The sequence below is a fragment of the Sceloporus undulatus genome, chromosome 4 (assembly GCF_019175285.1).
Source record: "Sceloporus undulatus isolate JIND9_A2432 ecotype Alabama chromosome 4, SceUnd_v1.1, whole genome shotgun sequence".
In the NCBI taxonomy this organism is placed as follows: Eukaryota; Metazoa; Chordata; class Lepidosauria; order Squamata; family Phrynosomatidae; genus Sceloporus; species Sceloporus undulatus.
In genome coordinates, this window is record NC_056525.1 from 69,044,552 (window position 1) to 69,059,170 (window position 14,619).

The window sequence follows — 14,619 nt, forward strand, 5'->3', positions numbered from 1 at the left end:
CATTGCGCTGAAGAGCCATCGCAAGATATTAGTGCCCAACAGCGTTCGTCAGTCCCTCAGGTGGTGGATAGACCAAACAGTCTTCAGAGGTCGACCCATTTGGACGGCCGAAAAAGTCCAGATCACCACGGATGCCAGCCTTCGGGGCTGGGGGGCACACTGCGGACCACACCTGGCCCAGGGACGGTGGAGTCCGGAGGAACGATCACACAGCATCAATTAGCTAGAACTACGGGCAATCCGCCTAGCCCTCCAGTCCTTCAGCCAGTCAATCCGTCACAAGTCAGTCCTTGTACGTACAGACAACATCACCGCCAAGGCACACATAAACCGTCAAGGCGGCACAAGATCACGGTCCCTCATGACAGAAGCCCAGTCCCTGCTATCATGGGCAGAGGCCAATCTGTTGTCCCTAGAGGCCGAACACCTGCAGGGGCAACTCAACACCACGGCAGATTGTCTGAGTCGGACTGACATAGATCAGGGAGAGTGGAGCCTTCACCCGGAGGTCTTCCAGTCCATAGTAGAGACAATGGGCCACCCGATCCTGGACCTGTTTGAGTCCCCTGCCAACGCCAAGACTCCCAGGTTCTTCTCAAGGTTCAAGACCCAGGGGGCAGAAAACTTCGACGCCCTAAACTGCCACTGGCCAGAGGGCCTCCTATACGCCTTCCCTCCAGTTCCGCTACTGTCACGCCTTCTGTCCAAGATTCGAAGGACGGAATCGGAGGTCATTCTCATAGCTCCAGCCTGGCCGAGACGTCCCTGGTTCTCGGAGATTCTCAGCCTGTCAATACAGAGTCTTCCCCTTCCAGCCAGACCAGACCTACTGTCCCAGGGTCAGATACACCACCCAGACCCCACCTGGCTTCAGCTTCACGCGTGGAAATTGAGAGGGACATGCTAACCAGTTACGGCTACTCCTCCGAGGTGATCGAGTCCATCCTGGCATCGAGGCACCCATCCACCATGAAGATCTATGAGTACACCTTCAGGGCGTTTAAGAGATGGTGTAAGAGAAAAAAGAAGGACTTCATTCAAGTCTCTGTTGCTACGCTACTCCAATTTCTCCAAGACGGCTTTGGCCAGGGCCTCCGACCCAACACAATAAAAAGACAGGTGGCGGCAATCACTTTGATACTGCCGCACGAACAGGCCGCTAGGATATCACACCATCGTCACATTAGGAGATTACTCAAGGGAGTTTCCAACAGGGCGCCCCGACAAGACACCGATTCCCGTCTTGGGACCTACACAAGATTCTTCTAGCCCTGACGATACAGCCATTCGAGCCGCTGAGGGAGGCGTCCCTCAAGTTCCTCACCCTTAAGACGCTCATCCTTACAGCGCTCACATCGGCCCGCAGAGTATCAGAGATCGGGGCGCTGTCGGTGAGAAAAGAGCTCTGCATCATTAGACCTGATTCCGTTGTGTTGAGGCCTGACCCGACCTTCATCCCCAAGGTTAATTCGATTTTCCACTCATCCCAGGACATCGTCTTGCCCACTTTCTGTCCTCGACCAACCGGAGAGTTAGACAGGGCCTGGCATACCTTGGACGTGCGCAGAGCCATAAAAATATACCTCAAGAGGACTGCGACCTTCAGAAAGTCAGAATCACTTTTTGTCTCCTTCCAACTGCGATCCAAGGGCAAAAAGGTATCATCGTCGACGCTGTCAAGATGGATCAAGCTTTGCATCCTCGAATGCTACAAGGTCATGAACCTACCCCCGCCAGACGGCATCTTGGCACATTCCACCAGAAGTGCATCCACCTCGGCTGCTTTCTCCACTAACGCACCCCTGGCAGAGATCTGCCGAGCTGCCACCTGGAAAACTCCCTCCACGTTTGCCAGACACTACAAGCTCAACATCTTCCAGTCGGCTGAGGCGGCCTTTGGCCGCAGGGTTCTTCAACAAATAGTGCCCGACTCCACCAAGGCATCAGCAGGCCCCCCCCCTGGTTGGGTCAGAGCTTTTGTAAATCCCAACATCAGGATGCTCGGCACCCTTCTCTGCTGGGAAATGGTACGTAAGTACTTACCTGAGAGACGTCCCTTTCCAGCAGAGAAGGTCCGGGCATCCTTTCCACCCTGTCTACCTGCAAACGCCTAGGGGTCAGGGTCTTTCTCTCTCCTCTGAGCTTCAGGCCTCTGCCTTCTAGACGCCAAGTCTGGTCACCAATGCCTTTCAAGATTAACCAGTCGCTGGGCTGGTCACTGACTGAGGTCTCTGGGGGTCGCTCCGCCCATGGAGGCGGGGCCGGGCCCCAGGCCTCTGTTTGAATTTTTGTCCTGCCTCCAGGAGCCTTACAGGCGGAGCTACCCAACATCAGGATGCCCGGACCTTCTCTGCTGGAAAGGGACGTCTCTCAGGTAAGCACTAACGTACCATTTTGGCCTTGAAATCTCAGGGCTTGTGATAGGCTTGAACTGGTAATGATAGTGAAATCAGTTGTCCTTTTGTAAGGGGAGTGGCTGAGCTGGCACTGCCAATGTAACTGTAGTATACACACTCTGGTGGTAACTACAACACCTAAAGATTTATACACAATCATCTAACACTGGAGAGGTATGTAGCACTCCATTCTTCAGCCGTTAGCTATTGAGGGAGCTTTCCCATGAAATATGTTGAGGTCAATATTGCAGGAAAACTTCACACCACATAATAATTCCATCTCTGTATCCTGGCTAGCAACTAGTTTTATGAGAAAGCAGTGTCAAGAAAGAAGGGGAGAGAATGAGCCAATCTCTCCCTTCCACACACTGCATTTGAGCATTGGATCTCTACTTGCTGAACACTCTCATATCATATACAATATATGACACAAACTTTTATTCTAATTATTGTGGGTTTTTGTAACAGCTCCATTACATATTCATGTCCTTCCTTCCTTCCTTCCTTCCTTCCTTGCAGAGTATCCCTAGAATCTAAGGAAGGGCTTTTGGGATGAATATAGCAGCAGAAATAATTTTCTGTTAAGCTACTTTCACAAGTGCACCAGGAGATTTTAGATCGGGAACCAGATGCTGTGTCTGCAAACAAAGTCTTGTTGCCTCACATAACCAGAAACCTTTAGAACTGTCAATTCAAGTGCTTCCAATTCAGAATGAATGCTGAAGAGATTTCATAACTTTGGCTGGAGGCCTAAGCACATCTGTGTAGGAATACACTCCACTGATTCCAACAGGGCCAAGTGATTATTATTTTTTACATGAGCACCACAGTTATTCTATACAGTGGTGTCTACATACATACAATCAACACACCTAGACTATGGTAGCTGACACTATGCTGGTCACTTTTTGGTACAACAATCAAATTTGGTAGAACAATCAAATGGTGGGCAAAGAATTTGATGTTAACATGAACCTACTTGGGCACTGGTCTTTAAGTAACAGAAGGTCATCCTACAGGTGGGCTATATCCTAATGTAAAGTGGGTTGCACTAGTGTCATCACTGCAGTGTTTCTTTGTTTGTGTGTTGGCTATGTCTGGGAATAGGCAGTGGACCACATCAGTGGGATATAAAACAGTGACCAAAAGTCTAATTCTGGTTGTCTCAAAACTGCAACAGCAAAAATAAGAACAAAAATAAGACAGACAAAACTCAAGAAAAACTGGGTCTAGAATTGGGGTTGAAGGATGGCCCAGGACATCTGGAGGACCCCAGGTTTCCTACCCCTCTAGAGTCTGAGGTTTTCAATACTGCTAGCTTCTATGTGTTTGTGACTTCAGGTTGCTTGGACTTATGGTCTTATGATGACCCCATGAATTTCAGAGGATTGTCTTAGGTAAGAAATACCCAGAAGGGTTTTTGCCAGTTCCTTCCTTTCAAATATAGCCTACAGCATCTGCTGAGCCCTACCATGTACCAGACGTGCCATCTTGGTGTGCCCCTGTACAAACGGGGCATGCAATGATGATGTCCACAGGTGTCATCAGCGTGCGCGAGCACACCAATGGCGCCCCGCACACGGGTTCTTTTTAGGGCTCCCGGAGGCCACACCATTTGGTAGCTGCGGCCTCTGTCAGGGGCAGAAAGGAGCGGCATGTCACTGCCCCTTTCTCCCCGTCTGTTGAGTCCCTAAGTAATCATAGAGTCATAGGTTTGGAAGATATCACACGGGTGAGCCAGTCCAACCCCTGTCTACCATGCAGGAACACACAATGAAAGCACTCCTGTCAGATGGCCATCCAGCCTCTGTTTAAAAACCTCTACAAAAGGAGACTCCACCACATTCACAGGCAATGTATTCTGCATATTTAGAACAAGTGCAAGGCCCTGTGAAAGACATATCCTTGCTGATGGAAACTGGTTGCCTTCATTCATAGCAACTAGGGTAATTATTTTAAACATTGCTAGAGAGGAAATACATTGCCAAAATGTGGACAGAAGAGTAGTACAGTGGTACCTCGGGATACGAAATACCCAGGTTACGAAATTTTCGGGATACGAAAAAATCCCATAGGAAATCATTGTTCCGGGTTACGAATGTTTTTTCGGGATACGAAGAAAATTTTTGGTGCTTTTTTCGGCTTTTTCGCACGAAACGCGGCTTTTCCCCATTAGCGCCTATGGCAATTCGGCTTACGAAGGCTTTTCGGGTTACGAAAGCGGCCGCGGAACGAATTAATTTCGTAACCCGAGGCACCACTGTATTTTTTCCATGCAATCTACATATGTTAGATTTTATGTAGGGAGGCAAATTTAGAATTACTATACTGTGTATATTCATGTATAAGTCTAAACATTTTAGTCAAAAAATTGACCCAAAAATCTGAGTCGACTTATCCACGGGGCAAGGTTAAGTACTGTACTTTAACTCTCATAAAAATAGAAACCAACCCCTGGTGAAAGGCAACTATGTGATCTGTCCTGGAAGCACTGACCCTCCTCTACTCTCATCCATCCATTCTTCAATGGGAACACAGTTATGCCTTCTGCAATTTTGTAAGTTCTTTGGCATTGTCTTCCTTTGTTTCATCCTTTAGATCCTTAGTCTTACTCTCGACTTATCCATGGGTCATATAAAAAACATAATTTTGCCCCCAAAACCTGCCCTCAATTTATACATGAGATTGACTTACAGTCACGTATATAAGGTAATTAAAATAAAAATACACTGCATGAATGTTCTTGTATGTTTTCACGTTATTTCTGACTTATGGCAACCCTACCATGGGTGTTTCTTGGCAAGATTTGTTCAGAGGAGGTTTGCCATTGCCTTCTCCTAAGGCTGAGCGAGTGTGACTTGCTCAGGATCACCCAGTGGGTTTGAGGGCCAAAACAGGGAATCAAACCCTTGCCTCCTGAGTCATAGTGCAATATTCAAACCACTATGTCAGGTCTAAATCCCCTAAAGGCACCAAATTCTATCTGGTCTTGGAATTCTAAGCATAGTCAGCCCTGGATGGTACTTGGATGGGAGACCACCAATGAATATCAGGTGCTGTAGGCTATATTTCAGAGGAAGGAACTGGCAAAATCACCTCTAAGTACTTCTTGCCTAAGAAAACCCTATGGAATTCATAGGGTAGCTATACGTTGACAGGCTACTTGAACATACACACAAACATGTATTTTAGTGGGTAGGGCTATGTCCAAGTGACTTGTTTGTCAGTTTGTATCCTGTAAACATGCTGTTGAAGGATAGTATCACACTCTTTTTATCCCTTCTTGTCTTGGATTTGGAATGGACTTCAAATAGATGGTGCCCTCAGATTGAGGACTGTCTTCTGTACAATCCATGGTGACCCTAACAATAACCCTGACTCTTTTGATTGAATTCTGTCCCTTGGTCTTAATAGAAAGGAGAAAAATTTGTGGAAAAGGATTTGCAAGATATTTTTAAAAAAAAAAAAGACAATAGAAAGTCTAATAGTTAAGTCATGTTTAAAGAAAAACATGAAGGAAAGAATGTACATTGTGAAAAAACAAATGGTTAGTGGGAGAAGAACATGTTGAGGTTTTCAAATGCTTAAAAAGATGTGAGAATAAAGAGGAGGGATAATTGTTCTTTAATTTTACTTTGTATACAACTAAGGAAAAATGGACAAGGATTATTGGAAGATTTAATGCACCTGGAAATCTCAGGACTGATCTGTTTTGCAATTCTGCACAGTTCAATCAAAGAAAATAAATTCATTTGAGATGTGGTGCTGGAGAAGAGTGCTGAGGATTCTATGGACAGCCAAGAAGACAAGCAAATGGGCCCTAGAACAGATCCAGCCAGAAATCTCCCTGTTGTATTTCAGACATATGAGAACGGAGAACTCATTAGAAAAAACAATAATGCTTGGAAAGGTGGAGGGAAGTAGAAAGAGAGGAAGGCTGCATGCTAGATGGATGGACTCTATTAAGGAGGTCACTGGTAATGAATTTGCAGGAACTAAGCAGAGCAGTGGAGGACAGAGTCTTGGAGATGTCTTGTCCACAGGGTCACCATGGGTCGAGATTGACTGGAGGGTGGTTAAGAAGCAACACAGTTCAATGTCCTACGTAATAGTCTCTTGCCTTTAACTTAAATTCATGGTGGTAGGGGTGATGCCTCAGCTCTCTGCCTGAACTGGACTTACTGTAGGCAGTGTTCACTGAATTTTTAGAAGATAGGGCAAGGCATTGAAATAGGATTTTGTGTTAGAAGATGAGAGGCTTCAGTGTTCTGGTTAGCTGTTTGTTCTCCCACCTTCACTTTTAGAACCAGAATAAATTATGCAGACTAAAGAAGGATCTACAAAGTAGCATAATATATACAGGATGCAACGCTAATCTGAACTGAGGTTGTTTCTTTTGGCAATAAGTAAATGTACATTGTGAGGATGCAGAATTTCTTCCTTCTCTTCCTCCTCCATTTTGGGTACAGAAATGTCCTGGGGAAAATGTCCTAAGTTTATTGGTTTGTTAATTCTGAGCACAGCCTGTTTAGCCAGCACATATCTTTCCCCTCTAATTTTAGTTTTGAAGTACCAGATGTAGTTTTTTTAAAACCCACAATCGCCTGCAGTATCTCCCGCCCCCACAATGCCATGGGAACCTGGAAATGAAACTCTGTAAACAAAATTAAGATAAGAGCAAAAGAGCGTGAAAATGTGGGCATCCATCTGCCTAAAGCATCAGGCCTCTATATTGTTGGTATCACAGGGAAAGGGGCTTTGTGGGCTTACAGCACATGATTGGGAGATGAGCATCATTTCTTTGAATACGGGATCCCATTGTTAAGCAGTTTCCATTATTATCAAAGGCAGCTGCATGTGTGCGCAAAGAACAGATATCCCTGTTTTTGTGTCTTTTTTAAAAAAATGATACCTATTCTGTATGGAAATCTTTTCAATAGTAAACTTTTTTTATCCAGACAAATTCAGGGTTGGTAGAACTCTCGGGAACAAGTGTTGGTTGAGATAGACTTGCTATCCAAGATTTACACTGTTAAATGCAGCCTGAGCCTTGATTAATCTCTGGATGATTTAAGGAGTAAAAGGACACTTTCTGTACAACATGCAGGCACGCGCGCGCGCACACACACACACAGAGTCACTCACTTAATGGAAAGGTAAGAACTATATGGACTTAAGGTTCAGAGGTCACACCTGAGAGTGAACTGTACTGCTAAAACAGGCTCTGTGTGGATGCTAAGTATTTTCTGCTTTGGTGGGAAATCCCAGCCAGAGCCAACTTGAGGGTACAAACTGGACACTAGTATCAGTGGTACTTATTTCAGAATTTTATTCTAGATCTTATGATCTTTGCTATTGTCTCAAAGAGCCCCAGTACTGTAGGAGTGTATGAGCTTTCATATTCTTTTTTTTAAAAAAAATTATGATCTTTATTACAACAGTCTAAATAAATCATATTATTCAGGTATTCACTCTTACAAACATAAAACATAAATAACAACAGGCATCTTACATCACTCTTAAATGATTTTTCATAATTCTACCTCCTCCTGATTTCCTTTTAACTTTTAGAAAAATATATGTTGTTCCTTGTGTCTCCATTAAATTAAACTCTTCTTAATGTCATCATCTATCTATTCCATTTCTATTCTTCCTTTTCATTATATCTTACTTTCTGTACCACCATAGGTATTACTAGCTAATCAGCATACCTAGAAAGATAAACTATGTAGCAATGTCAAATAGTAAGAAGTTCTACTTTCATTGAATTATTATATGCCTGTCTTATGTCAGTTTGTATTTCACATTTGCCCTGATAAGTCCTCCACAATTAAATCTTTCCATGTTTCTTTCCAATGGGCCCGTACAGACAGGCCAAAATAAAGCTGCTTCTAGTCACTTTGGAAGTATGCTGTTTAAATGCTGTATGCATCCCAAGAGACCGGAAGCCGCGTCAAAGCCAGGTTCCAGTCCTAAGGATTGGAATGCAGCTTAGGTGCAGTTTCTGGCCTTTTAAGATGTATGTATCATTTAAACAGCATACCTCCAAAGAGACCCAAAGCAGCTTTATTTTGGCCTGTTTGTATAGGCCCTAAAAGGCCTGTAATAACAAACTTTGTTTTTTAGATATCTCACTCTTCCCTTCAGCCAGGGTTAAAAGCATTGTTGTTGTGTGTCTTCAAGTCTCTGATAGCCTTTAGGGCTGAAGGGCGGGGTATAAATACCATAAATGAATAAATAAATCATTTCTGACCTATGATGACCCTAAAGTGCATCTATCACAGGGGTTTCTTGGCAAGATTTATTCAGAGGGTGTTTTTCATTGCCTTCCTTTGAAGCTGAGAGAGTGTGACTTGCTTTCAGAGTCGAATGCTTAAATCATGACACCACTCTGGTTCACCCATTAAAAGCATATGAAAGCTCTGGAAGGCTACAGTTGGAACATTTTTTCATAGTTGGTGGAGTTGTCCAATAGCCAGGAAGTGTTAGCTTACAGTTGTAAACCGCGTAGACACTGCTTAGGCGGTATGAAGCGGTATATAAATGAAGCTTGTTTTTTTGTGTTGGAAAGAAATACACTCAGTAATGTGTCAGATCTTTGGGATATATTTTCCAATGAAACCTGAGTTGTTTCTTTTAAATATGATAGATATGTTAGATTTAAAAAAAGAGATGAAAATAAGCATTAGAAGCTGGTGTTATACATGGTCACAGCAGCTTGCATTCTTTTTGCCAAAAATTGGAAGGAATAAGAGGCTCCAACAACAGAGCAATGGTTAATAAACTTATTAATATGCTAGAACTAGCTAAGCTGACCTGTCTATGAAATAATGAATCTCTGAAAGATGTAGAAAGAGATTGACTTCCTTTAGAGAAACATTAGACCATTCCAGACTTGAAGTGCTGTCTCTCTCTTGTAGCCATCTATCTCATCTCAGATGGTGGAGGTATCTAGAAGCAGATTTGCAAAGATAGCTTAATGTAATAGCAAACCTGTTTAGATGCTGAATGATCCTTTGGGTGTCATAGTCATAAACAATAAACCAGTGGCACTTTGTGCCAGGAAAAGAGTCAAAGAGCCAATTATCACTGTTTAAAACAGCTGTTTAACACATGGCCAGCTTTAGTGGGCATAAGGGCTAATCCCCTGCTAACACTCTGTGGATTGAACTCCTGGCAAAAAATGTGCTATAATTTTTCTTCTAAACCAAAAGTGCCTGGGAGGTCACTTCCACTTGAAAAAAAATAAATCACTTGATTTTGGTAAAAAACACTTTTAGTAAATCTGGGCTACATGTCTCATTTTACAGAAGAATTGCACTTCCAGGAGTGTGATTCTTATTGGTTATAACAGCAGCATCAAAAATACAGTGAGGTGTGTTTTAGGGAATCCACATGGAGCCTAGAGGCCAATGTTGCTTGTCCCTGGTTCAGGCATCTGTCTCACTTAACAGGTTACCTGGTTTTAGATACTGTTCAGATACAGCAGTCTCTGTCCAGAAGACCGCACAGCTGAGGGACCAGTCTCATATCATACATCGCAGGGATGGAAAAATGGTAGACTGTCATCTGTATGTAGCTTGCATACCCCTTTTTAACAGCCTTAAGCCCTTCCGAAAGCACCCAGATATTTCCCCCTCTTTTGTTATTGTTTTCTGGATTGTGAATCTACACTGTAGATAACACCAATTTAACCACTATGGCTCCATCCTACAGAATCCTGGGATTTGTCGTTTTGGCAGAGAAAATTAAAGACCTTGTAAAACTACAAAGCCCAGGATTCCATAGGATGTGGTGTCAAAGTGCATTATTTCTACAGTGTAGATGCACCCAGAGTTACACACAAAAAGCACCTGGAATAGTGTTATGCCTTTAAACACCCCTGAACCCTAAAATGTTAGCCAAAACTGGCTGAAAAAACTAGCAGATGACTTCTGGTCACTTCTGTGTCTCATTTCTGGGAAATCTTTGTCCAAAATGTGTTGTGGGGCTCACTGTGGGTGTTGTGGATCTGAATTTTGGCATGTCCTGACTGTCCACCCAAGCCTATGATCAGACACAAGTGGTGAAATCAAGTGCTCAGTTATGACATCTGTCTAGGCCAGTGCTACTCAAAGTTTTTACTTTTGGGACTTCGCTTTACACCTACTTATGGATGACACGTTCCCCCCCTTGACATAGCATATGAATAAAAGTATTTTGTTTATATAATGTGCATATTTTCATTAACACATTCATATATATTGATATTTTGACACTTCATAAGGAAATAGCATTGTTCAAATTAGAACAGTTTTATTTAAGAAAAGTCAATATTTAACTCAACACATGTGTATATTTTCACATAAAGGGTTTTGGAAGAGGAAGATCATGGCCTCTAGGTCTTGCTGCCCCACTGTTTTAAGAACCACTGGTTCTGGCCAAAACAGGGTTACTGAAAAAACAGGAGGCCTTTTGCCGCACACAATTATGGTCTATGATTCCACTTTAACTGCTATGGCAACATCCTGTGGAATCCTGGGGTATGTCATTTGGTGAGGCATTATAATAGTTTTCTGACTGAGAAATCTAAACAATCCTTCCTGAACTGCAGATACCAGGATTCCATAAGATGCAACCATGCCAATTAAAGGGGAATAAGCACTTGAATTGCAGAAAACTGCAGGGGCAAAATGGAAAGAAGTAGAGCACTGCAGAAGAAAACATGGCCACCTGAAATACTGTACTGAACAAGAGCTCTCCAATTGCACAATATTTTGTTGCAAGTCTCATTTGCTATCTATGAATACAGCCATTATGTTGAAATCCCTATTTTGTGATTTCTTTGTGATTCTGCTTTCTTTCTTTTACTGATTTGAACCACAGATGGAGATCTAAGGGCATGATTGTGGCCCAGAGCCTCCTCCCCCCCCCTAATTGCTGTGTTGTGTGTGTGTGTTTTTTAATAAAGTGTTTGACAGATAAAGCAATTTAAAACAGGAATACCACAAATGAGACTCAGGCAGCCATCTCTCATCATCCCAGAAGCATGTTTGTTGTGAAACCAAAACATTTACTTCTCTGATTAATTTTTATTGCTAGCAGTTGAAAGGTATGATCTGGTTCTTTGGCAACTACTATTTTAGACAGATAAAGCCTTTTTTCCCTTTCTGAATCCAAAGACACAGAACAATACCCAGTTAGTTGTATTAGATCAGCCATCTCTTATCCATTGTCTTCCAATTGGACTGCAGCATCCATCACCCCTAACCAGCCCTGATATTGCTCTCTGGGGATTATGGACATTGTAGTCCATCAAATCTATAGGACTGAGTATAGAGAAGTCTGCCTTCAGTTATACAGCTGTAAACCACAGTATTCAGCAATGCTCATTTGCCATGACTTCTTGCTGTGGGTGTTGCTATTGTCTTAGGCTGAAGCTTGGGTTCAGGTTCACAATGATCAAGGATCATAGCTCCCTTCATCAGATGATGTTTTAATAAGTGGAAATTATTTCAAATGTAGCTGCATAGTGAGAGCCCAGTTCACTCTAGGTCTCGTGCTTGAATTGTGCATGGATTCATGTATTTCCTGCAGTCCATAGATGGCCTTTTTACCCATGATATAACCCTATTCACCTGACATCTTTGCATGTGATGTCAATGCTTAGCGTGATGTTCTTCAGACCCTAACATATGTGGCTCTTAAGAGTCCAATTCACAAAGGTTGCCTTGTTTTTTCAATGTTGTGAAGGGACATTTGTTCAGCAGTTCATTTCAGGGGTTCCAGACAAATATGTATGCTCTATAACTGCTCACAGTCACTCAAGCTCTTTTACTCTTACTGGTTTTTTTCTTGCACTTTGGCTCCATTTGGCAGGGTTATAGTGAAGCGTTGACTTCTTTTTTTAAAGCAGGACAGATTTCCTCAAATGGCGCTCTCCTTCTAGGTTAGACTGCAGCTCCCATTATCCCAAGCCAGTGACCATGCTCCAGGGGATTGTCAAAGCTGTATTGAAACAAAACTAATGGGATGTGGGATAGTGCTGTCTACTACTTGATCTATACATATATATACAAAGTACAGTAACATCTCAAATTCACAAAATAGTGATACTTTTATTCAGCCAACCAAAATGCACAAAATACATGATGCAAGCTTTTAAAACTCCACTGGCTTTTTCACCAGCCAAAGGCATTCAAAATAATAATAATAATAATAAATGATGATGTTAGTCACAGACCTCTATTTTGTCAAGCATTCAGGCTACCTTCTGATTCAGTTGTTTTAATTACTGATATTCATTCATTTGGCTTGAAGAGGTTTTGAATGGTTTATTCACAGATCTTCAGAATTTGGGGGCTGCTCTCTTTGAATCTTTTGCATGGAACACTTTTACAATAGGTATGTTGTAGTGTGACCTTTTATGAGGAAGATGGGTTGATGCCTCTTCTCTGCTTCTGCCACAGGGGAGAACTGTGAAGTGAACTCTCGCTTGGGACGCTGCACACCAGGAGTCTGCAAGAATGGCGGAACATGTGTCAACCTTCTGGTGGGTGGATTCAAGTGTGATTGCTTGTCTGGAGATTATGAGAAGCCCTACTGTCAGATGAGTACCCGCAGCTTCCCAGCCCACTCCTTCCTCACCTTTAAAGGGTTGCGCCAGCGCTTCCATTTCACCATTACCCTCACGTAAGTATCTGGCATGGCAAGGTGGAAAGAGTTAAAGTGTATGCCCATTTGTGTACCTTCCTATTCCAACAGGCATTCCCCGAGTAAATATCCTGTGGGCCTCCCTCCTCTCTTTCGTGGCCAAGAGGTTGGGCTTTGGGGCTTTACTGTTGGTTTGTTTTTAAATATGTTTTTATTGGAATTGTTTGTATTTTAATTATGTTGTGAGCCGCCCTGATCGGAGGAAGGGCGGCATATAAATAAAATTTTTATTTATTATTTATTATTATTTACCTTAGTGTGCCATTTTGTTCTTTTAAGAAATTTTCCTTGTACTCTGGATTATGAGATACGTTTACTATAATTATTGATCCTGTTTGGGTTGTTTTTTAAAAACTCCTCTGAAATACCAAAAAATAAATAAATAAAAGGATATAAAGAAGAGACATGATAAAAGCCACAAATGTATTAATTAAATGTAAAGCTGAGCCACAGAGCCAGCATGATGTAGTTATTTGAATGTTGGACTATGACTCTGGAAACAAGGGTGTAAATTCCCACTTGGTGATGGAAACCCACTGGGTGACCTTGGGCAAGTCACACCCTCTCAGCCTCAGAGGGAAGCAAAGGAAAAAATCCCTCTGAACAAATCTTGCCAAGAAAGCCCCATGATAAGATTCCCCTTAGTGCTGCCATAAATTGGAAAAAACTTGAAGCTGCACAACAACAACAACAACAACAACAACAAAGCCAAGCAAATGGGAGAAGAATTAAAATATGTAATATGGTTTTAGTAGTACAGTCGACCCTTCTTATACACGGAGTTTTAATACACGGATTCAAGCATCCAGTTTGAAAGTATTCAAAAAAAGTAAAAATTTCAAATATCAGACCTTGATTTTCCATTTTTATAAGGGACACCATTTTGCTATGTCATTATATTTAATGGGACTTGAGCATACATGGATTTTGACATACACGGGGGATCTTGGAACCAAACCCCAGCATATAACAAGGGTCCACTGTATATATACTGGTGCACTTTTTACTATTGCTAAGAGACATTTGAAGTTTGGAATGTTCAAAATGATTGGGGTGTATGATACTATGTGATTCTTACAGCAGCTTTGTAATGTGAGTTGGGCAGCATATGACTTCTAGGCCACATGCACTGCTGATAGACATGTTGGCAGTCTCCCTAGCCTTTGGCAGTGTGGCAGCAAGCACATCTATCTTCACCTTTTGCTTTTCTTGTTTTTCCACTTCCAGTTGTTGTTGCGCTGCTGAGTGTACAGTGAGTTCTGGTGGTACAGCACATGGCAGGATCTAAGTAGAGATTAAATTGGTTTTAGAACCTATGACATTTCCACCCCATCTCTCAAGTAAACCAGTCTTATTATTCTCATTTAACAAACTGAAATCTTAGAATCTTAAAGTTGGAAGGGGTCACAGGGGTCTAGTCCAAGCTTATAGAGTGTAGTCTAACCCTCTCTACTTGGAACTTATCCATGTTGCAGAAATAAAGCAGTTTGACATCACTGCACAGCAGAAATAATGTAGTTTGTTACTGTTT

The 14,619-nt window shown here is 42.4% G+C and overlaps 1 protein-coding gene across 2 annotated transcripts in view; it reads left to right on the forward strand.

Annotated features, from left to right (window-relative positions):
- The window catches only part of CELSR2 (cadherin EGF LAG seven-pass G-type receptor 2), a 126,407-nt gene that overhangs the window by 50,150 nt on the left and 61,638 nt on the right, over positions 1-14,619 (forward strand). For both annotated transcript variants that reach the window (XM_042462744.1, XM_042462745.1), the window contains exon 3: positions 12,845-13,067. In XM_042462744.1, the coding sequence (XP_042318678.1) occupies positions 12,845-13,067 (223 nt within the window). The remainder of the gene's footprint in view (positions 1-12,844; positions 13,068-14,619) is intronic.